At 46.6% G+C, this 24,017-nt stretch overlaps 8 protein-coding genes across 8 annotated transcripts; 5 read left to right on the top strand and 3 right to left on the bottom strand.

Moving 5' to 3' along the window:
- Positions 1-5,589: 5,589 nt before the first annotated feature.
- Positions 5,590-7,273, top strand: LOZ57_002537 (uncharacterized protein; the record flags this gene model as incomplete). Its single annotated transcript, XM_049251606.1, has 2 exons — positions 5,590-5,597; positions 5,650-7,273. 2 exons carry the CDS (start codon positions 5,590-5,592, stop codon positions 7,271-7,273), a joined length of 1,632 nt encoding a protein of 543 aa, XP_049109411.1.
- A 2,353-nt stretch (positions 7,274-9,626) lies between these two features.
- Positions 9,627-10,240, top strand: LOZ57_002536 (uncharacterized protein; the record flags this gene model as incomplete). The annotated part of the gene is made up of 2 exons (XM_049251605.1): positions 9,627-9,631; positions 9,730-10,240. 2 exons carry the CDS (start codon positions 9,627-9,629, stop codon positions 10,238-10,240), a joined length of 516 nt encoding a protein of 171 aa, XP_049109410.1.
- A 1,522-nt stretch (positions 10,241-11,762) lies between these two features.
- Positions 11,763-13,142, top strand: LOZ57_002535 (uncharacterized protein; the record flags this gene model as incomplete). Its single annotated transcript, XM_049251604.1, has 1 exon — positions 11,763-13,142. The coding sequence occupies one exon, from the start codon at positions 11,763-11,765 to the stop codon at positions 13,140-13,142; it is 1,380 nt and encodes a 459-aa protein (XP_049109409.1).
- Positions 13,143-13,531: 389 nt separating this feature from the next.
- LOZ57_002534 (uncharacterized protein) lies at positions 13,532-14,936 on the bottom strand (the record flags this gene model as incomplete). The annotated part of the gene is made up of 4 exons (XM_049251603.1): positions 13,532-13,773; positions 13,846-13,951; positions 14,007-14,564; positions 14,619-14,936. The coding sequence occupies 4 exons, from the start codon at positions 14,934-14,936 to the stop codon at positions 13,532-13,534; spliced, it is 1,224 nt and encodes a 407-aa protein (XP_049109408.1).
- A 2,047-nt stretch (positions 14,937-16,983) lies between these two features.
- On the top strand, positions 16,984-18,978 carry REX3 (RNA exonuclease 3; the record flags this gene model as incomplete). Its single annotated transcript, XM_049251602.1, has 1 exon — positions 16,984-18,978. The coding sequence occupies one exon, from the start codon at positions 16,984-16,986 to the stop codon at positions 18,976-18,978; it is 1,995 nt and encodes a 664-aa protein (XP_049109407.1).
- Positions 18,979-19,269: 291 nt separating this feature from the next.
- On the bottom strand, positions 19,270-19,924 carry RPL22 (60S ribosomal protein L22; the record flags this gene model as incomplete). Its single annotated transcript, XM_049251601.1, has 4 exons — positions 19,270-19,396; positions 19,459-19,655; positions 19,724-19,753; positions 19,910-19,924. 4 exons carry the CDS (start codon positions 19,922-19,924, stop codon positions 19,270-19,272), a joined length of 369 nt encoding a protein of 122 aa, XP_049109406.1.
- Positions 19,925-21,415: 1,491 nt separating this feature from the next.
- Positions 21,416-22,017, top strand: GPX2 (Glutathione peroxidase 2; the record flags this gene model as incomplete). Its single annotated transcript, XM_049251600.1, has 2 exons — positions 21,416-21,458; positions 21,530-22,017. The coding sequence occupies 2 exons, from the start codon at positions 21,416-21,418 to the stop codon at positions 22,015-22,017; spliced, it is 531 nt and encodes a 176-aa protein (XP_049109405.1).
- Positions 22,018-22,263: 246 nt separating this feature from the next.
- Positions 22,264-23,401, bottom strand: tsn1 (Translin-1; the record flags this gene model as incomplete). The annotated part of the gene is made up of 8 exons (XM_049251599.1): positions 22,264-22,338; positions 22,427-22,576; positions 22,628-22,713; positions 22,767-22,866; positions 22,928-23,061; positions 23,126-23,179; positions 23,236-23,272; positions 23,336-23,401. 8 exons carry the CDS (start codon positions 23,399-23,401, stop codon positions 22,264-22,266), a joined length of 702 nt encoding a protein of 233 aa, XP_049109404.1.
- Between the last annotated feature and the right edge of the window lie 616 nt (positions 23,402-24,017).

The following is a 24,017-nucleotide window of genomic DNA, read 5'->3' as shown; positions in this document are numbered from 1 at the left end:
CATTTGGCTCCCGGCTCCCGGCTTGACCTTGCAAAACGGCCATCACCATGTGGGATTGCAGGCAAGCATGGCTATTTTTAATCAAGATCGATCACCCTATGTCGCACGGTCCAGCCACACTTCTTCCCTGGGGAAGATCAGGCTGAGACCGCCAGCGACTAGAAATTTATGCTGGCGCACGTGATAGACCGCACACCCTAGCTTCCCAGTATTTTCTCGTGTTTGCTGGGCCCAGAGTGAAGTCGAGGAAAAGCTTGTGAACTGAGGGTATCCAGAGCATGTTAAATCATCGTCGGCGCCAGGAGACATGCTGTGCTATGATTGTTGGTGAGGGACACTGCTGTTGGCGCTCAAGACGTTGGAATAGGAGCCTGGCTTCAACAGCATGCTGCTGTCTGCATTTTCGCATTGCTTGTTAAAAAATATGGGGGGAGAATCAATTTCCCGCTAGGCGTTGCAGAAACCTGCCCCAATCCTGGGAAGCTAGTGACGTCCTCCAGTGTCCACAAGGTTACGTTTCTTCGGTCATCGGGACGTTATGTATCAAAATGCCAAGTCTATCCAAAACGCCTCGGGCCCTGAAAGTAATAGGAACTGAATCAGGGTATCGGGACACGTCAATGGCGCTACTAAGGCCCCGCATTGACTAGATGAACGGATTCCGGCGAGAAACTGCTGGATACAGCTATAGTTGGGCCATCTATCACAGCAGAGTCTTACCAGTGCATGAACTATTTCGCGAATAAGGCGATTCTTGCAAGTTGGCCTCTCTTAAAACCAAGTGTACTGCAAGTCTAGGCCTACGCTTCAAACAGGCCAATTAGGAGTTAGTTTCAAACCCAGACTTCTAGCCCCCGAGCTTTGCTCTTCAATTGTCTTGTCCAAAGTAGGACAAAGCCCTCTCTAATCCTTAGTAAAACTGGATGCTTTGTATTGAACGGTACTCCGTACGCAAAGCTTTTGACTGAAAAAATGATGCCCGTAAACATTTTTGTTTGCTCATACTACCAGCTAGGACATAGGTGACTTGGTAATACGGCACAGCTGGTAATGCAGTAGACGAAATGAGTGGACATGTATAATAATTCCTGAGGGCGATGAGGCGTCTCTTGAATATAGGAGGCCCGCGCATATTTGATCTCAAAGAGCAAAAGAGCGAGACTTTATAGACTTGCGTATAGATCAATATTTTTTTATCGGCGTTCCTTTCAGACCGCAATTTGTGGTAGCAGTGTATGGACTGTTTATAGAGAGACACGTTTTGTTTGGGACTTCTATATCGGAATGCAGCCCGCTGCATAGGTCATCATTTATTTCTGGGCATTTTCTGAATAGGGCAGGCAATAGTTTTCAGAATAAGATAGGAAGCTGGGAAGATTTCCTTCTGTGTGCGGATACACCTCCTGACCTGCATGATTTCGGATGCTTGCTTCACCTCTTGTTTTTCTGTTTCAGAATCGTTTGTATCAGCGGATATAACCACATTATGGCCTAGTTTGGATGAATCGATGGATACTTGGCACTTTTCCTACATACTCCAAAATACGGTTGCTCGACAGATAGCTGCACATCCATGTCAAAATCTGCTGGTTCGTTTGATCGAACGTAACTTATTCGGTGCCAGTATTTCCACCGAGTTTAGTTCATGTTCACGCCCCATAGGCTTTCAAATAGTCACTCAGGGGCAGCAGTAGAAAGATGGCTTTCATTGCTTTCCTTCCGGATATAAACCCGCCAGTGGGCCACAAAGGGTTGCAATTGGTTAAATGGCAATAATATTTTTTTTAAAAAAAAAAGGCTAGGCGAATCAGGGTTACAGCGCCATTTCTTGCTATACAGAAAAGTGCCAGATCTTCACGATTGAATAAAGTATTTTCTCTTTTGGCCTATTATTCCCTGCATTTGTGTTAAAAAGAAGGAGCTTAGGCTCCGTTTCAGGCCTTGCAGCGATGCACTGGTCAGCAGGGGCAAAAGTAAACGAGGAAAGAGGGATCTTAATTCTCTAAGCCCTATGGACTGCGCGCTTTATTCGTAATAATAGCATCAGCGTCGCAAGGCAAAAGCTGTAAATTGTATATCTTTCGAAAGAAATTTCTCAAAGCAATGGATGGGTGTACCCCGTGGTAAAAGATTAGTTGTAGGGGCTGCTAATAATGTCTGTCAACGACAATCGAAACCTTCGAAATGTAAGTATGCATGCATTCTCCTCGCGTAGATCGACAAACAAAATTGTCGGTAAATGTCATCTTTAAAGCCATGAGATGGGAGTCCGTGCTGATTAGTACAGGTAGAAATACCATATCTGACACCATATTCCCAACAAGCATTCGGCTCAGTGGGGAATGTCCGGCAGTTTGATGTGGCCAGGACGTACCGGAATATTCTGGAAAATAATAATAATGGTTGAGGGAGGATTCGCAAGCCCGAGATTCGGGTTTTGGCGGCGAGTGAATCGTCGTAAGACATAGACATGGATGGCGAGCCGTTAGACAGGCATCGACTTGATTCCTCGGTATAAACCGGGATGTGCTACTCTCGTGTCAAAGGTCCCATCCCTTTTGAGGCCCAGCTAGCTCTCTTTCGATCAAACACGGCGCAAGGTCGATCAATTCCTTGGCGGACGGTATTTGAGTGCACGTGATTTATTCGTCATGCCATGGGTATTCGCCGCACAGGCGCTGCGCAAGGGGCGAAGCATTTTTGGGTTGAACGAGAAGGGCTATGTGGACCAGAGTACAGTATTTTTCCGTGCAGCTATGGCTGGAGGCCGCCGATGGGTGCATTATTTCTATCGGTACGTAGGTTGGCAAGGAGCCTCCAGCCGACCGGCGCCACATGCGGCTGGGCTGAGTCAGCCCCAGATGACGTAACGGCAGCGCCATTTCTTGAGTTGGCTGGGGAGTGCAGAATGACGCAGCTCCGGAGCGCGGCAGGCCGACAGCCAGTAGCAGGAACCAGCGTGGTACCGGGATGCGCGCTGGGGCGGCGCTGTACCAACAGGTCGCACGGGAGTACCCAGCGAGTGGCTGGTCCGGCTTTCACAGCCAGGCCCAACCGGGCGCCAAGCCAATCAATCCTGCTGACAGAAACAACAGCTGCGGTGGGTCCGTGGGATTAAGATATTATGCTGCGCTCCCCCCAGCCGCCGTCTTTGACTCTTCCACTCCAGACTTTTCAACCACCACACCTTGCCTCACTGTGACCTCTTTCGTCAACTTTTTCTCTCAACACCTAACAACAGTACATCATACAACCCTCATTCCATCGTCAAATCGCTCACTATGGCCTTCACCGCATCGTAAGCGCCCACTTTGCACAGTGCCCGGCGTCGCGTTGGCGCCAGCTTTGCTCTCCTAAACCACCAAGCGGCGTCGACTTTCCTGTTCCTAGCATCCGCTAACACTCCTTCTCTAATCTAGCGACGTTTGCAAGATTATCTTTGCCGTCATCCTCCCGCCTCTCGGTGTCTTCCTTGAGCGTGGCTGTGGCGCTGACCTGCTCATCAACATCTGTTTGACCATTTTGGGTTACATCCCTGGTATCATTCATGCCCTGTCAGTATTTCTCCTCGCCCGTCGTGTTTCCGACTAGTACTGCCATACGTGAGCTGCTGCTAACCTTTGCTCTAGTTACATTATCCTCAAATACTAGTGGAGGCGGCATCGCTGCAGAACTGGGTGCTTTGGAACCTGTTCCATCTTGCCCACCCTTACTTCGGTTTATGTACAAATGAAAATCCTAATTTCTACATCTCTCCGCGGTGGAAGAGAAACGATTCCATTACGAAACAACGCGTCTCGCTTTGGGACACAGTGACGTTCTAATATACGCAACGGCGACTGATAATTGTGGTCTAAGACTGGTGTTGATTTCTTCCTCTGTTCCAGACCGTTGGGAAATATCGACTTATGAGGATACATTTTTCTCGATTTCATTGCTCTTTGTTATGCCTGCGTCTTTGACTTGTGATACCATCTTTTCCCATCGTGTTTCATTTCTTGTCTTTTTACTCTTCAGATGGCTATATCAATCGGGTGGGCGAAGGAGCGCTAGGTTACTAGTGCCGTCTATAGGTTGACGATAAATAGAAAAGCCCAAGTCTTTATTACAATCAATTTTTTAATACCAACCCAAAACATGGCCACTATTAGTACCTTTCTGACTATTGTTCCTTATACTCCGTACCGCGTAATTACTCCACCCAGGATCCATCAGATAATTCCAGGCACGGGCGCCCATAAAACTTAAAACTAGCATACAACGTCCTGAAGGTTGCTGTCCTTTTGAAATGAGCGCCTGGCCCTCTGGCCGCGGGCTTGTTTAACGCGTAATTCACGCGTTGCTGGTCGCTGGGAACGAGGGCCACTGGGTGACCGAGTAGTATTTCTAATCGCTCGCCTATGTCACCCACCCTGAAAGTGATAGTGTCCAAATCTCCGGCACCAATATTCACCGCAAAAAACTTGACTCCCGTCTTCCTAGTTGCCTTCAAGAAGCGCTGCGCTGTCCTGTCCGCCTTAAGTTGTTTCGTTGAGTATGAAACCGAGGGTTGGAGGAGTGTTTGCGCCCAGCCGGGCCTCTGGACGCTGATTGGCAGCCTGGTTGTTCGCCAACCTCTCCTTCGGCGCTTACATCTCACCTCGCACTCGCCAGCCCAACAGATGCCCTGTCCCCCAGCCCAACAAGCGTTTCATCACGGCGTCTACGGAGTACACTCCAGAGGATTCGACAGCCATTGCCCCCCACTGTTACCGCTGCATGAACTTCCACCCCCGGGCGGCCCGCTGTGTTCAGCCGCCAATTGAATGTTGGCACGGCCTCAGGCCAAATGCCTTGATCGACTTGGATCCGTTCTGATTCGCCGGCTCCTGCATTCTTCAGGGCCAGCGAGAATCGCTGCTTGTTGGTTGGCTGTGTCCCTGACACCACATTTGCTTGCCTCCGGCGTTTCAATGAAGCAATGACTTCATTGGAGCGTTTGCGGGCTTTGATCTATGGCGGATGTAGTAAATCTACATCATACCCTATCTTTTCCTTTTATCTCTCTTCCTTGCACTTCTGTCTGGCTCTCTGTAGCACTGCATTTTGTTATCGTTGACCTGACATAGGCGTCCGATCGAATAGCCGGCCTTCTCTTACCTATGTGCACCCATGTCGTGATACCAAGTCCACGGCTCCTCTCGTCGGCCTCGAGACCCTGCCAGTCTACCCCTCGTCCAGCGCGATTCACGGCGAACGGACCCTCCATTTGCGACAGGTGGTGTAAGTGTCGGGCGGGATGTGTCTCATTATTCGGTTGCTACAATGGAGTGTCATATTGGCATTCCCCATCAGCACAGCTGCATTGGCGATTGCTCAGCGGGTAACGGTGCAGTTTGTCCATGAGATCACTCCGCCTTGCTCGTTAACGTGCATGAGAGAGTTTATATCAAAAAACTACCCGACATCGATCTGTGCCGACACGACGCGCTTGGGCTGTCTCTGCACTCAAAGATCACTTTCGGGAGCTACACTTGGAGACGCTGGCATACGATGTGTGCTGTCCTCCTGTCCATTTCCTACGAATGAGGACCTACGAGTATATGAGATATGTCAAGGTATAGAGGGCGCTATTCCCAATACACACCCTACTTCTACCCTCCCCGGTAGTTCGACCCTGGCTCCTTCAGCTACTCCTCAGCCAACGAGAACTTCCAGGCTTGATCCGCCCATTAAGTCCTCTATGAGTGTTACCGGCCAAGACAAAATTGGTGTGAATACAACAGCGTTTGGTACTATAATTGGGACAGCAACGCAAACGGCGGCCACAAGTCGTGATGAAGAAGTGTTACCAGGCACTTCAGCATCCCCTCCGGCACATCGTCCATCCCAGGAAACACAACCAGAAGCTATACCGCTTTCACAGCCTCTCTCGCAGGGCAAGATTATTGGTGCTTCTGTCGGGGGAAGTGCCGCGTGCATATTTGGAATCGCATTACTTATACTACTCCTTTTACGACGCCGAAAACACAGAGGTACCAACCGTCAGGAAAACGATAATTTTGAAATTGGTGGGACTATGGCGGAGCCCTCACCACGGCTATTACGCCGGAATCTCTCTCATAGCAATCGAATCCCTAGTACCCCCATTGGCGCGTATAATCGGTCCACCTTCGAACCACTTACTGCCATTCCTGGCCTTAGGCTCCATTCCAGCTTTGGAAAAACAGCCCCCGGCGCTACCAATTTATCTCAAGCCCCTTATGAGCAGGGGGATATAGACGATATCGAGCTGGGAAGTCCATCTTCAATGAGAACTTTATCACGTCTCCTCCCCGATAAACCCGACCTTGAAGATTACGGACGGCAGCATCCGATAACTGAGAAATTAACCTCTGCACGGCCATCAAGTTCGATAACAATATTTGAAGAAGATAGCGATGGTCGAAGACCGCAATCACTTGAAGGGCACTCGACTATATTCAAAATGCGAAAGGATCGAGCTAACGAAGGACCCTTACTCCACGAAAACTCGCTAGATGACCGATACCTTACACCATATGTCCCCACGACGACCCACAATACCCAATCTAAGTACAACTTGCAATCGGATGCTGCACTACAAAAAAATGACATCATGTTTACGGATCCTTTTTCGGGGAAGGACCCAGTCCAGCCATCTCAGCAGAATTCTGTCAATTCATCCTCGCCCATTTCTTTTCGCTATTCGCCAAGTATTTACTCTAGTTCACGTTCGCGAGATGGAGAGGACACAGAAGCCGGAAAATCTGGCCGGTGTCCCCGAAAAGCAATTTTACGTCATTCAGCTGCGTCTTCAACTACTAGTTTTGAGACAGTAGCCTCAGACGATGAGGGGACAAATGCGAAAACAAAACTGCCAGTGAAAAAGCTGAGTCCGGTCAAAGAATCCACCTCTCACCAGCTTGCTTCATCCCGTTACTTACAAGTTCCGCGCCCAATAAATTATTCGCGCTCGTTACGCAGAACGGAGAACCTAAACCATACCTTTGTTAAACACGACAACCCTAATCATCCACCCTGGCGACCTACTCATCATGAGCGGCAGGTTGGAAGAACAAAGAATCTTCATAGATTTCCTGTAAAGCCATCGCCTGTTGCAAATCCTAGCCGTATATCAACAACGAGCGAAGCAAGTGCCGGACGCTTCCTGCATCCAGACGACCCCCATGCAGACCATACTCCTAGAAGCCCCTGGGAGCGGAATGTTGATTTTCGCAGAAGAGGGCCAAAGTTGGTTTTGAGAACCAGCTGATATTCATTGTTCTTTAGGAAAACTGACGAAATCATGCCTACTTTATCTTTCTTGGAAAATGATTTATTAATACTCCTTGAGGCCATATGGGCCATCTACTTCTTCAACGACATATCTTTTGGAGACATACCTTTTATATACCAGCTACATTTCTGCGTATCATTATACTCTGGTTGACTGACTGCTTAGTATTCGTATGACGGATCTACGTTGTCGCCCGGCGGTGTTTTATCTAGGGTATTTTCACCCTCAAATACCCTTGTTTTGTCCTGAGTTTTTTTAGTCTCCTTTGGCACTGTACATATATGGATTGTTTGTTATACCCCCGCTATTGCCTTTTGGAAATTCTTGCTGTACGTTTGTTGCTTCACCTTACACTATTGTCAATTATTTTCGAACTGCCGACCGATCTACCGCATGTAAAATGCTTGATCTACTTCACAGCATGCCGTCATCTCATTACAACCCAAAACCCGAAAGGCTTGGTAACGTCTTTTTGGCGGCATCATATAGTCTCCCCCTTTTAACCAGTTGGTACTTAGAAACGGGCGTACTCCCCATGATGACGAAATATATTTCGCTATATAGCTATAATCCGTGCTCATGTACTCCGTATAATAGCCGATTTATTGATAAGCCGCCCCCTTTAATTTCTCTCTTCACCTGAGCAAAACCTCAATCTTATGGGGCACGTTACTTACATACAGGCCAAAGACCTGGTACCTTGACAAAAATTACCAGGAGCCGAAAGCATTGAGACGTGTCCCAAAAAATATTATAAAACCAGTTCAAAATATCACAAAAAATGTTCAAATTATCTACTAGGTCTAGGACAAATTGTTTGTAACTGATGTTACTACGAGAATAAAAGCTACGATCCTCGAAATATGATAATTCCTAGGAATCTCTGGTGGATTGCGGAGTCTCCACTTGTAACTACGGAGGACTCCGTACGTACTCCGTACAGGGCATACGGAGCACCGTCAACTCTTTCTCCATGCCGAAGTACCGTCGATGATCGAATTCGATGGACTTCAATCCTTCCCGCTCCTAAAAAACTGAATTCCTTAGTAGAAGCGCCTGTGGATACCTCTTCACGAGATTTTCATGTTTCTCGCGATGTTCAAAAGCTATTGATACGAAGGGCACTTGTCCGACTCAGTTCTCTGGCACGAAAAATCAAGAGCTGACTAGTGAGTAACTAACTAGAGTGTAAGTTAACAAAGTTTTGGGCCAATGGTAGAACTCCCAACATGACATTTATCAACAACACAACAGTCGCTTTCTTCCATTGTTGCAGTGTGCCAGCATAAGAAGAAATCTTACAAAGACCTGAAAACAAAAATGGATGATATAACGAGGCATTACATTGATAAAAAGGTCGAACAGTTTATTGCATTGATAGACTGTGATGCAGTGTGCGAACTTGCCTCTTCACACCACCCAAGCAAGAAACCCTGCCGTATATTTGATGCCGAGAAGAAAGGTGCTTTTAATATTTGCTTTCCAGTTGAATTTCTTGAAGATTCATTGGGAGTGCATACCACTGGTGAGCGATGGATGGTGCGTATACCGGTTCTTCCACGGCTGGCTTTTCCAGAAGGGAAGCTTCGAGGCGAAATTGCTACAATGAAGTAAGACTGGCTATATATTTGTAAGTTGTTGGAGGTTACCAACATCTCTGCAGATTCATTTCCGAGAAGACTACCATTCCTATCCCGTGTCTACACGGGTATTCCATAGGGAATGACAACATCCTTGGCCTGCCATTTTTGTTACTTGATTTCATCGACGGCAAGATGCTTGTAACCGTGAATATTCCCACCCTTCCGTACAATGACCAATGTCGGATTGTTTGCAAATCTCAGCGACATATATCTCCAACTCTTCCAGCATCAATTCAACCACATTGGTGCCCTCACCTTAGACTCCACAGATGAGAATTGGGTTTTCGAACAAAATTGACCTCTTTCTATACTTATGAATGACCAGACCCTTGGAGGTTATAATCCATGTTTATTGATCCCTCCAAACCAAGTTTTCCATTCAACCATTGACTACATTTTGATGATTCATCATGCACTTCTGGACGACTTTCATCTGAGAAGGGGCAGTGTGTTCAGTGAATCAGATGCTTGCTCATATTTATATGATCTATATAACTCTCGCCAATTTCTAATGGAGTGGGTTCAACCTAAATACAATCATGGGCCATTTGTTTTGATGCATGGTGATCTACGGTCATCAAATATTCTTGTTGATGATGACCTTAATATTGTCTCAATACTGGACTGGGAATGGAGTCACACTATTCCTTTGCAGATGTTTGTTCCCCCATCTTGGCTCAGTGGGCATGAAGTAATTGGGATTTTGAAAGAGTACAATTGATTGTACTATGAGATGCTGACATCTGCCTTTCTGTCTGAGGCCAGGGATGTTGAATTCCAAAACTATAGGACAGCCACAAATGGTTTCAATATTCAACTCTCAAAGCTTTGGAGAAGAAAAGTGGGTTCCTGGGATATTTTTATTGCCCATGGATTAAGGCAGCCATTATACTTTGCCAATGTCTATGATGATGTGATCGAACATGATTATTATAAGGCTGGAAATCTCGACTATCGGAGAAGACGGGACGATTTCTTCAATTTGGAGATCCGTAAACCAGAACTAGAAGCACTGCAAAGAAAACTTGACGACTTAAAAATGTTTGAAAAGCAATGTGAGGAGCTTGGGATACAGCGAACAATACCCAATCCGATATCAGACACCAATGAGTGCCCGACTTCCAGTCCAGAAACCAAACTCAACCAACCACAGGCGCCCTATCCAATATCCTGCCTCAAAAACTTCGGAGTACAGCTTTATGAAGAATTTCATACACGTTCTGTAATCACTGGGGCCATACTTGGGTTCGCCTGTGGTATCTTTCTGCTAAAGAACCTGAACAGCAGGCTTCTGAGGTGATGAGGTAAAACCAGACCTTCAACGGATGTTGAAGAGTCTCAATTCAGCCTAGTGTCTCGTAGCATAGACCCATCCTAGTAGGTAGTTGCCTGGTAGTTAGGTAGGTAGGTAGGACTTCTCTTCAACACACAAAGAAGGTCTGAGGTTAGGAGGCGGCAAGAATAGAATCAGTATTATCTCTTCCGTTCTCGAAGCATTATTAGACCCCCTACAAGCCGGTGGTAACTCTGACGTCACATGAATCCACTCCAAGCGTGACTTGGCGCAAAGGACGCTTACCCGATCGAGGCTAGCCGGCGTCTCGAAGAATTGAAGCCGGCCCGGCCGCACCAGATGGCCGTCTCGGACTGCACGTCGAGATCCCGGGTGCGATTCGTGCGAGGGGTGGAGCGGCCTGGCGATCGGACGAAAACGCTCGGGATAGGGAACTGTACAAAGCGGGCAGGATGTGCCGGACTCAACAATAAGATATGCCACCGCCGTTTGGTGGGATGGCTAAAAAACCATACGGAGTGGGTGCATAGCCAATTACGTCTTCGGCCCGGCTCACAATGGTCCAACATGTCGCATACTGAAGCCCATGGGTTGTTAGGCGTTCCTTGGGCTGGCCTTGGAGATCCAGGGAGACATTAACACGGAGCCCTGTAGCCGCAATTTCCGAGCCGTCACGGATTTCCAGGCTCCTTCTGGCGATTAAGCATCCCATAATAATGATACAGAAGCACTCACCAAATCGCGCCTCAGGGTCTGATCCGTGCTTGACTCCCAATAATGAACACTGGCAAAGTGCCTCGCACATGACGTCATGCACTCTTGCTGGTCTGCGTACCGCTGCCGATTGCGTCCGAACAGGTGGAAAGACTATCCTAGATATCTGCAACACGTCTATGTGCTTGCTCGATGCGTCGATGAGCTTTTGACCGATAAGAGAGAGCCTTGCTTTTTGTTTCCCGGCTGCGATGGGCATTGTCAAATAAGACGACAGCGGTTGTTATTATCCAGAGCGGTGGAACGCGGCGAATTCCGCCACAAACCCAAGCCCAGAGAGACTCCGGTTGCTCGATCGGGTGGATCGTTTCACGAAGCTCCATGGTTCAGTTCTGTCTATCACGGAGCCGGTGGATACCGAAGTAATAATAATAATAATAATAATAATGGAGGCATATCGACCTGCAGAAACCCATAGAAACAACATAGCAACTGTTTATCATCATTCTCGCCTCTCAGGTTTATAGTTGGTCCGACCCAAACCTCTCTCTCGCATCCCTGCCCGTTACTTCAAACCCACTTGTCTTGATCATATAAAAGGTCGACAGATACTTTTCTAGTCCGTTCGTTGTTCAAGACTTAGTACCTGAGAGATCCGAAGGTCGGCCGGCTCGACTAGTTAGCGGTTCATACATTTCCGTCGTCCCTGCCCTTCTGCTTGCTGCGTGATCTTACCCGGGGCCGGACCATCCCCGGTTTTTATTCGGCAGGAACGAATTTCAGATATCTAGCATCCTCATACTGCTCTGGTATCATGGCTGCGACGGGTTATCGGTCCCAGAGCGGGCATGTTCGTCGCCTCTCAAACGTCGAGGCTTCGCATACCGATATTATTAGTGGCCCCAATGTGGTCGTCCCCCCAAAGTACCTGATGGCAAGAAGTGATGCGTATGAGACTGCTAAAGCGATCGAACTCGCGAAGCATCATCTGGAAGAGGAAGTATCCTCCCCTGAAGCTACACCAAGGGCCGCATCGCCTATTCCAGAGCATCCCGCCACAACTACAGATCGATATGCATTCGCGTTTGATATTGACGGTGTTCTTGTTCGAGGAGGAAAGGCAATCCCTGCTGCCATCGAAGCGTTGAAGATCCTAAATGGGCAGAATGAGTATGGGATAAAAGTGTACGTTGCTCTTATCCTTTTAATTTTCCTGACACTCACATTAACGGTTCCGTTTTTTTCCAGTCCCTATATTTTTGTTACAAATGGGGGTGGTAAAACAGAGGAGGAGCGTTGCCTTGACCTAAGTCGGCAACTCGAATATGAGGTGTCTCCTGGCCAGTTCATCTGTGGCCACACACCTATGCGGGAAATGGCTGAAAAATACAACACTGTTCTCGTTGTTGGAGGAGAGGGTGAGAAATGCCGCCAGGTGGCCGAGGGTTATGGTTTCAAAGATGTGGTCACGCCGGGAGATATAATAAAGTACAATCGACACACCACTCCGTTTCGACAACTTACCGACGAAGAATTGCAGAACTCTCGCTCAAGGGACTTTTCTGATGTGGTTATTGACGCAATTTTTGTCTTTGCTGACAGCAGAGACTGGGCTGGCGACCAACAAATCATCCTCGATCTGTGCATGTCTAAAGGTGGGCGGATAGGAACTAGGTCAGACACCTTTGATGAAGGCCCTCCAGTGTATTTTTCCCACAACGACATTGTCTGGTCCACTTCACATGAGCACACGCGGATTGGAATGGGCGCCTTAAGAGCCTCTGTTGAAGCTCTATTTAAGGCTGTCGCTGGAAAAGAATTGCGAACAATTGCCTTTGGTAAACCCCAGCTTGGTACCTTCCAATTTGCCACACGGCTCCTACAACAATGGCGAAAGGAAACACACGGCATCGACTCGCCACCAGCCACTGTGTACTTTGTTGGAGACACGCCAGAATCTGACATTCGGGGAACAAACGAGTACAATGAATCCGATCTTTCCGAAAACCTGTGGTATTCTATTCTTGTCAAAACCGGTGTCTTTCAGGAGGGGACTGTTCCACGATTCCCTCCCAAGAAAATTTGCGAAGATGTTCTGGCTGCTGTAAAATTTGGCATGAAAAGGGAACACCTTAACACCTTGAAGCAGTCCGGTACTAATGAAGAAGTACAAGGCGCTAATGCTATCTCATAGAAATATTTGCCCTTTGTTCCGGTGGCATACTTTTCAATTCATCAACCCTTACTTGAAGTTAGGGATAATATGTCATAGACATATTGTTTTGAAAACTGTCTTGGGATTACAATTCCCTCCCATTGTACTCTTTTGGCTTTCGTCTGTCTTATGGTGCTCTGAACTGGTGTGAATAACCACACCTAGAATCTAAACATTACATTGGAAATGTAGACATATTTCCCCTGCAAAATGTATGTATGTATTTAAAAGTCCATACATTTCCACTGCATGTGGTAACTACGAGCGTGCGTGCATTCATTGGCTGATTGGTACAGTTCTAAATATATCGCCATGTTTAATGGTCGAGTCTAGCAATAAAAAAAAGGCGTTGTATGAACTGTAGCATTTCATTTACCGCTTCCATTATAGAGAAGACGATTTGTAGTGTTTGCTCCTGGATTTGTCACAGAGGGGCGAGAAAGTTCTTTGAGTCGATCACAAACTTTTTGAGGCTCGACGCCTTCAAGTGCCATGAGCAATGCTCCCACGCCACAAACATGGGGGGCCGCCATGGACGTGCCGGAGATTGTCCCACTGCGACCATTGGGCATGGCTGCTGTGATATCTTGGCCAGGAGCAAAGATAGCAACTGTGATTTTGTGTTTTCTTAGCAGATGAAAGAGGCTAGCTTTCGGAGTTTTTGAGTTGCAAGTAGGCTTACCAATACGTCCGTAGTTAGAGAAGCTAGCTCTCCTGTCACCGAGTGCTGTAGCACCAACTGTGCAGACCTTCTCTGCGGAGGCCGGGGATTCAGTGGTCACGGCTTTCTGTACCAATGCTTAGTATGATAGATCACATAAAAAGCCCCAAACGTCGACTTACATTGTCGTTCCCTGCAGAAACAGAAACGAAGATACCTGCTTCAACCGCTTTCGTGCAAATTGCGTTCGCTGCCTTAGGGCTGTCGGTGACCAAACTCAAGTTCATGGCTGCTTTACCAGTGTGATTGTTTTTTTGGGCGTGATTAACAGCCCACTCGATGGCTTTGAGCGTTGCACTGTCAGGGCCAACTCCCCGAGAGTCGTAGACCTTTGCAGCGTAAAGCTTCGCCTTTTTGGCGACACCATAGGTCTTTCCAATAATGGTGCTAGAGGTATGGGTTCCATGGCCATGGCCATCAGTGTTATCATTATCGACGGTATTGATGCCCCAATAAGCGCGGCCTTCAAAATCTCGGTGTTTGATGTCAACACCCGTGTCAATACTGTATACCACAACACCTTCGCCAGCGGATTCGTCATAAACATAATCACGGCTGCCGCTATTCATATGGGAAATTCGCCCAAGACCCCAAGAAGGAGCGCTTTTTTGAGTCACTAAAGCCTTCTGCGAGCTAACACTTGCAATACGTGACCATCGATCCGGTTCAATGTAGTCCACCTACTGGAAGTCAATTATTTACAAACCAATCCTACAGTATTGGTTTGATCTCACATTTTCATTTGTCATCAATTCATGAAGCGTGTTTTCGTCAAATGTCCCACTGTAGCCCTTCCATCCGTTTATCTTGAAAGTGAATTTCACACCAGTCGTTGAGCTGCCCTCCGCCCTAGCGACATTTGCAGAGTGGACGTTGGATACCCAAGCCATATGAGACTCAAAGTCTCGCATAGGCATGTCCTGTTTCATGGCAACGATGTAAGAATTTGGGATCATGTTCCTTTTGTTGTCGAACCCAAGCAGCTTACTAGCATCGATGCAGGATGCTAGAGCTGCAAGGGCGATTGTGGAAATTCTAAGAATAGAGGCCATGGCTAGGTATAGGCACACCAGTATATTCCTGAATGGGCTAGGAGCTGATGTGTAATCAGTGAACAGCCGGAGAAAAAGGGAATATCATCAATTTATAGCGGGCATGCGGGGAAGTTGGCATAAGTATCATTATTTTCCTTATTGCAGCCTTCGTCATTATGGAGTTGCATTTCCACAACGAAAAATATATTTCGAGGCAACATTGAGGAAAGTGACATGGGTTAAGAAAATTATCGCATGGATTTGGCATGGATGTCCGGATGAACGATTCTCGGCGATCCAACCTCGGGCTGATCTGGACCTGTGCGCTGGAACGTTTCAGAGAAACAAGTGGCGTGTCTAGCCGGGGGCGCTATCGGCATCTCAGGCGGGTTGTTGTAACGGTGTGTTTATACTAATCATCTGATGGCATTCAAGGCCAGTAGTTTCACCCCGCCAAAAGTCTCACGCAAGGAGTCACCAGCGCTCCCACCATAACTGGAAATGATGTTCTTCGTACATAGGTCAATAGCATTATTATCACCATTTTTGATATATATTTGGGGGGTTTGCCCGACCCTAAACCGAGGAATCGAGCTTTTTTTGATGAAACAGTGTTTTGAATAGCCTCGCCCTTCGGGATAGCGGTACATAGTTACTAGTTAGTTAACTAACTAACTAATCTCTTGAGATTTCGGCGGGAGTCCCTCGTTGCGGGGAACAATTCCAGGGACCCTTGCTTCAACACAAGCTGCTTAAACCCTTGAAGGTTGTCTGCCTCGATATTTGAGCCCGACCATTTTAGAGTAAAAAATAATATAAAATAGGTCATAGCATTTTTTAAATGGGATACTTCGTACGGAGTGTAGTAGGTAGGGGTAGATGAAGGGTTTCGGATTGATAAATGGAGGGTGTATCAATATTGAACAAACTCCCATTTATTATGGAGCAACCAACTTTATCAAGGTATAATTAACTACCTAGCTAGTTAATTAATTAATTAGCGCTTATATTCGGAAAAGTAACAACCAATGGCCACCTACTCTATTAAATAATGCTGTGAGCCCATGTTCATGTCACCTGTTTTGATAGATATACACAAGGCTCAAGCTTGTTTCAATGACTTGTGATAAAGGAGATAATGAGGTATAAATGTTCCATGCCTAAAACTATTTTTAGAGAAACAATTCTGCGCACAATCAACACCGATCCTGCAAGCACCCGAAGATTTCCGCTCAGCAGTGTCATCGGAGCATAGTGGCAAGTATACACTTGTAGCGACGCAGGCATATTGTAACCTTAAAAAGAGAAGACCGTTTCAATCATCAGCACCTAATGTAAAGCCCTTCAACAACCTTCACTGTGGATGTTACGCGGTTGGCTCTTGGCTTCCAAGCAATTTGAGTTTGCACTGTTTGCTTCTGATAACTAACTTAGGTATGGAGTAGTCTAGTTCCTCTCCATATCCAAAAGCCAGCCGGCCTTCATGCAACATAGTTGCTACCTAAGTTACATGCACAGGCACTGCAGAGCATATATATAATTTTGGTATCGCGGACCTATTCCTAAAGCTTCGAAGAGTTAAGTCTTCCACTTTAGTGAGCCCAGCCATTTCTCCTATTGTGAAGCAACTGACACCTAGCTCAACTTTTCCTTGCCCAACTAATAGCTAACGTAGTGTGACAACAGATGGCCTACTTGTTTTCTATATCTCTGACCATCGCATGAATGAACTAGCATCTATATACTCGATTATTTAGATCCTCTCCATTTTGCAGGATCGTATCCTACATAAAACCCCTGTCGCAATATACGCTTAAGACCCCTTCCTCCCATTCTCAATTCTTGAAGTCCACATTACGTATATCCAAAGGGTATCAGGACATACTGGGGAAATTTGAGCGATTTTTGATTCACTATATTTGAGGTTGGTCCTCATCTTGGGATACTGTGAAACCTCTGCTCTCCTTGGACTCTGGCTATGCCGAGTAGCAAGCTTACGAGCAGACATTTGTAATTTCCCTATTCTGCTCCTCCCAAGACCCCCCACTACTGCGTATGAGCCGCCATGTTCAACCCCGTCGGGCTCTTTAAAGAAATCCCTTGTCCTGAAGCGTCGCGATGCAACCTTCTAAATTGCATGTTCTCCCACAGCTACAAAGAAAGTACCTGTGTAAAAGGCCCCGAGGTGACAAAAGGGACGCGTTCTATCGTTGACACGAATAGTACAGTCGTGAATGAAGAGCCATTGCGCAAAAAGCGGCGCATTAATGCCCACCACAATGCAAAATCGCCTTCTACCGAAGCTGGGAGCCATGAAGAGCAGCCAAACAACAATGCATCACATAACCTTGTGCAAAATGACCATAAGAGAAGCCACCTAGCTGAAACGAAAGCTTCTCACTCATTAAAACCCGTTCCCCAGGAAAATTGCCAAAACGCCTCGAAGCGCAAAGTCGGTCTTCCAGCCGGTCCAGAGCATCAGAAAAAGCCAACACTTGCTCCGGCTGTCACCCCGCCTCATACATTGCAAATTAAGAGGGAGACATTAAACCCTAGACATTTATCTAAACCACCTGCAGCGCATTCGGTGCGTGTCTCCATTCTTTCGAAATTACATGAGGCCATGGTGCTCTTAAATAATCAGCTTCGTGCGCTGAAGGACCAATCTAAAATGGCTCTTGTTCTATCTGACGATGAGCTTGTGTCCCGGGCCTTAGACGAAGAGGAAAAGGCCGCCAAAGAGTCATCTTCAATATACTCCAATATTATCAAGCTTCGAATTGTGAAGCTTAGAAAAATGACCTTGGCCGAATGGGAAGAAGATATTCTACTTTATCTTCGGGCCAAAGTCTCACGACCGACAATTGTGTCACCCAAAGACCTGCCTATATTAACAGGTTTAGATACTCAGGGAGAAATAGCAATACTTTCCAGATTCATCGCATCTTTGGAAACCCAGGCCAAGGCCGGTTATGTGATCGAGCCTCCTTCAAATGAAGATATTAAGAAAGCAGCAAGTGGAAGTTTGACTTCTCAAGGCTGGGAACAATGTGATCGCTGCAATGGACGATTCCAAGTTTTCCCAGGTCGGCGAGAGGACGGCCTACTAGCATCGGGCGGCCAATGCACATACCATCATGCGAGGCTTATCCGTCCACCCAAAAAAAAAACAGACCACATAGTCGGTCAGACAGAAGCATATTTTCCATGCTGTAATGAAACGGTTGGAACCTCTCCTGGATGCACCAAGGCTGAGTCCCATGTCTTCAAGGTAACGGAAGTTAAAAGACTGGCTGCAGTTTTGCAATTCGAGAAAACACCCAGACAGCCTGGCAAGTCTTCTCTGCCGCCTGTATGTTTTGACTGTGAAATGGGATATACAACTTTAGGGCTGGAGCTCATTCGGTTGACGGCCGTCACATGGCCAGAGGGGAAAAGGGTACTTGACATTCTCGTCAGGCCAATGGGTGAAATCTTAGATCTTAACTCCCGCTATTCCGGTGTACGCCCGGAGCATTATGCCAATGCTCTGCCTTATCGGGCTGGCCAGAGCTTTGTGCAAACTAACGATGGGCTTGATGGCCTTGTGCTGCCAATTGTCGAATCGCCAGCTGCTGCTCGTAGTCTATTATTTAGCCACCTACAGCCCGAGACACCGGTAATAGGCCACGCCATCGATAATGATCTAAATGCTTGTCGAATCATACACCCAACCATTGTCGACACGGTACTACTCTATCCACACCCAGGGGGTCTGCCGTTTCGTCATGGACTACGTGCATTGGCGAAAAAATATTTGGATAGGCATATCCAAACGGGTGGAGGGAACCTTGGCCACGACTCGATGGAAGATGCTAAAGCTACAGGTGACCTGGTGAGAGTGAAAGTGCGAGAGACCTGGGTGAGACTCAAGTCACTCGGCTGGAAAATTAGAGATGGAGCATTAGTCAAGCCTGAACAAGGCAAACCCTCTAGTAAACCTGCTACAGTGGGGGTGGCAGCACCAGAAATTGGTGCAGGAGCGAAAAGAACGGCCCCAGATGACGCGACAGAGCGTTGAAGTGGCTCATATCCAACGGATGAAAAAAAAAGTTAGATAAGGTATCTAAACCTTAGAACAGGCTTTTTATCGGCTTCGATTAATTCAATAGAAGTATTTTTCACAGGTATTTTTTACGGTGCAAAGCCCAAAGATCTAGCGCTGGTAGCAGATCGGCCGTAGTACTCCGTACATGATCTCACATTGACATTGCACATAAATTGCCAGGCTTCAAGGCCAGCCGAAATCATCTGAATTCAACACCATTTTACCCTATCTTAGGCCCTTCTGAAATATCGACTGTCTAGGCACTTAATCTTCATCCTCCTCGGCTTCGTCGTTAACGATGTTGTAGAAGCGAAGCTCATAAACTCCTTTGGCAGCAGAGACAACACGAAGCCAGTCACGGAGCTGCTGTTTCTTCAGAAACTTCTTGGTCCTGTAAACGAGTAGTTCAATCAGTTTCCGATAGTTGATACTCTAATTAGTAAGTGGACGTACAAGTACTTCAAGTAGCGGCCCGAGAAGGGGATGTGAGTAACGACTTCAACCTTTCCATCACCAGTGCGGGAGATCTGGATGGAGTCGCCCAAATTGCCTACGCGGCCCTCGACCTTGATCCTGTCGTGAAGGAACTTTTCGAATGCGGCGACATCGAAAATCTTGTCGTTGGCTGGCTGGGAGCAGTTGATCACGTACTACATTGGAATGTCAGCGGTGTCCAGGAATATTCAAATAGATGATGGAACCAAGGCACCAGACGTACCTTCTTCGTGACCTTTTGCTGCTTGCGGGCCTAGAAATTGCAGATAAGAATCCCAGTGGTTAGCCTACTGCTCCTCGATGTCAAGACAAAGTGCCCCGAAGGTCCATTTCTCCCCACGAATATATCGCAGATAGAATGAGGAGTTCAGGGCGGAACAGCAAAGCGGTTTTCGGTGAAGAGACATACAGATGCAGGAGCCATTGTGACAGGGAGTAATTGATGGTCTGTGAGACTTGATAATCCGCAAAGAAGTGAATATCCTGCGGTGATTTCAGAGGCAGATGGATGATCGAAATGGTCTTGCGCGCACAATTTTCGGTGGTTAGGGCTTGGCACAGAAGCTTTTAGGGCTTAGGGCTCCCGGAAATATATTCATCCGATACGGATTAATTACTCCGCACGCCGTACAACTCTTCCAATCAACCAATTGAAGGCGATCTCCTAATCGGGCCTGGAATGTTCATCCTACTCTCATATTATCACGCAGTTGCAGAAAAAGACATTTGGCATCAAGTGATATAGGAGTTGCCCAGGTGCCGGGCTAAGCTAACTCTTGATTGTGCCTGCACGTTCACCTTTAGCACACAAGAGTTTCAAGCAGGATTTTCGCAAGCAGCGAGGTGCGAAACGATATAGAGGGAAGCTATCTCTCTTCGGCCCTGACTTAGTTATGTGAGAGCAAGTCGGGGGCCATAGTATGTATGGGCTTACATCCTAGGTCAATTCCCTATCCCCTCTGATCTGGGCAAGTAAGATATTCAGTACCCAACTGTATGAGCCATAAGGTGATCCCTCATGCCCCGGCCGCCAACATACTTTCAAAAAAGGATGTCGGCTGTGGACTCAGCCGTATCCCCGCCGCTTATTTTTACATCTGCCTCGGATGGAAGCCGAGTGATTGTCCCACTTGCGCTAACATTGCAACCCTTGCACAGGTGGGTATGGAGCACTTCGTATACGGATTCGTTCATACCGAACTAATATGCATACGCAGTACTCCGTACTTAGATAACTACTCAAGGGCTATTTCCACTTCTAAATTCTGCACCCATGCCCCTTTTCTGCATAGCCTTAATAATGGCAATGCAACGCCAGAGCCCCTCACTTTCCACGCTTTCTCATTATTCTTGGATATGGCCCCAAAGTACGTAGTAGAAGTTGAAGCTACTACTCTGTATTTCGTATGGGTTATAAGTAGTGGTTTGATAGGCCTGTTGGATACTCCATACGCGTCTACTGGACATTTGTATTATGTATATGGCTTTATAGGTAGCTACTTCATCAGAGTAGACCTCAATAATCCGTAGCTACTCCGTACTTTGCATACACACTCTGTACAAAACTAGCGAACTAGCTAGGGGCGTGGGGGGGATGACTAGGCTGCGTCATCGCAGCAATCCCGAGGCATCATCCAGCGCGATCCAGGGACATCTCCGTAATCACATTTTTATCTCGATCGTTGAGCACTGAATTAAACCTTATTAGCTCTTTTAAAACTCGCCAGATTTTATGCTGTACGTCGTTCTTCTCACATCTACCTCTCCAAACCTACGCTTGGTGATCTGGAATAGATATTGCCTTGCAGTTCGTTACACTCACTAACCACCGATTACAAGAAATCTGGCTCTTCGAACAGTCACTTGTACCACTGCTATATTCCCAAGTGCCCTTCGCAGGTTTAGTATTGTCAATATGTCGTCCGCTACCTCATTTTTCGAGTTCGAAACCATTGATAGTGCGGTTTACCCCTCCCCTTTTGCGACATTATGGAAGTACGCATTTGCTAACCCATACACCCAACAACAGAGAAAGGAGAGCCTTTTCCCCTGTCGTCTCTGAAGGGTAAGGTGGTTCTTGTTGTCAATACTGCCTCCAAGTGCGGTTTCACGCCGCAATTCCAAAATTTAGAGACCCTCTACAAGAAAATCTCCTCCTCGCACCCGGACGCATTCACTATCCTTGGTTTCCCCTGCAATCAATTTGGGTCTCAAGACCCGGGTACCAATGACGAGATCCAATCCTTTTGCCTTACCAACTATGGCGTGTCATTTCCTGTCCTGGGCAAAATTGATGTCAATGGTGACAAGGCTGCCCCCGTATATGACTGGATGAAGAAAGAAATGCCAGGACTTCTGGGCTTGAAGCGAGTGAAATGGAACTTTGAGAAATTTTTGATCAGCGCGGATGGAAAGGTCGTTGGGAGATGGGCTAGTACGACAAAGCCTGAGACATTGGAAGCCGCCATTTTACAGGAAATCGAGAAAGCGGGGAAGACAGCAAAGACATCGCTGTAGCCAGGAGGAATGTATTTCATTGTCAGAGGTGATGGGAGACACCACAACCTAACCATCTTTCGTTAAGTCTTTAATAATATACCCTACTTTTTCGCGTCTTTTATGATCATAAGATACTACAAGTATTATCCCTCGATGCCGTGAGCAGAAATTCCAGCTTCATTTAAGAAGAGCAACCCTACCACACTCCAAAATAGGACCCGGGGCAAGGCAACAATGTAGGAGGTGTGGTCAACTTATAAAAGACTAGACTGCATCCACATTTTTTGGTATCAAGTTTCGAAGGGATAAATCGTAAACAACGTCTTCTACTTTCTTGACCTGGAGGTCGGAAGTAAAGCGTAAGCTGTAATGTAGATGCAACGAAGGAGGGTAAAACTAGACAAATCAAAGCTCTTTGAAAACATACACTGTATTTAATTCCGTCACTTCTCTTGCGAAGGATGTCGTTCTTGAGGTTTAGGAGCTGAAATCCCGAGTGGATTTCCGATATAAAAGAGCTGATTCGTAAAGGACGAGCATAGTCACCTAGTGTGACTGAATTCACGGCTAGACGAGTCTGTAATATATTAAATAAGCTAGGCATCGGCAGATAACAACACCAACTTACTAGTTCCTCGACAAGGCTGATTAAAGCGAGCAAATACTCCTCGATAGTGAGATGAAACGCGTCTTCATCCTTTAAATTCACAGGTACTGGATAAAAAACTCAGCAAGAGTTTCCTTTGATGCACAAGTGGGGAACAGACTGTTTAGGTATTTACCAACTTCCTCGATTGTCAAAAACCCAGGCTTGTCGCTAATACCCTCCAGGCCACCTAACCAAGAGCATAGCTCGATGGAGAAGACCTAATATCACCATCATTTATTGAGTGAGAAGCGACGTGTGCCCCAACATGGTGGAACTAACCAAATTTTGCAATTCACGGCTCCAGATATGATTGAATTTATAGAACGGGTGAGTTGTTGCAACAGAGACTAATCTCGCCACATCTTCTTTCTGCGCTTCGATTTCTTTTCGAGCATCATCCAAGATAGGAGTCACTATTGTAGATAAGTACAGATTCGGGTCAATCTATATATAGTTTTGGAGAAAAGTAGCACACACATTTGCCCTCTGGGGTATAATGCGCTCGCGACAAGACAGCTTGAGTATTCCGGCCTGAGGAGAAAAGATTAGAACATATTGCAATGCTACTTAGTAGACTATAAACGTACCACGTCGGGCAAGACTTTGGACAATGTCATGAAGTTGCTATGTTCCACACATGAGTATGGCACAGAAGGCGATGTGGTAAGATGAATGTTTTTCCCTCACATCGCGAATTTCGCTCTCTTCATCAATCTTCGATTGAAGATTTTGAAAAATAGATTGGTCAATCATATTGCAACTTGAAACCGAGGATAGAGGGTTGACGGGCGTTGAGCAGTTGAGGTTGGCGCTCAAAGATAACTAAGCAGGCAGAAATAGCCTCGCAAACAACATTTGAAAGCTGCTTAACTACAGTAGTTACCCATATAAAACGATCAGAATAATTATCACTACGGACTACAACATGCAGTAATAGGATTGATGGATACTCTTTGGTAGCTAACCATTAATCAACCAATGCATATACTCCGTACATAAATTACAAGATTGTAAATGCCATGCTTCCATTGGTGCTATGCTCCATAGTCTGTATTCCCTTCCCCAAACAGCTGTGCAAGCCAGCAGATTGATGAAAAAGACGATGATCGCGTCTATTGGCGGCAGTGGAAGGCCAATGACACAGCGCAGGACAACATGCGCAAGCACAGCGGTTGTCCCGCGGGATCCAAAAATAAGATTAATCAATGGTGCATTCCTTAGAATACTTTCAGAGATTAAACTGAAAAGAACAGATACTACACTTGATCTAAGCCATGATGGCAAAGAGAGCTGGAGAAGAGAAGGAGAAAAAGGGCCGTAGTGTGCGAGGACAGCGAGATATTTATACGGTTGGCAACCAGCGCTAGCG

Source organism: Ophidiomyces ophidiicola (assembly GCF_022830035.1).
Source record: "Ophidiomyces ophidiicola strain CBS 122913 chromosome Unknown scaffold_7, whole genome shotgun sequence".
Classification (NCBI taxonomy): Eukaryota; Fungi; Ascomycota; class Eurotiomycetes; order Onygenales; family Onygenaceae; genus Ophidiomyces; species Ophidiomyces ophidiicola.
This window is presented reverse-complemented; position numbering and strand designations above follow the sequence as displayed.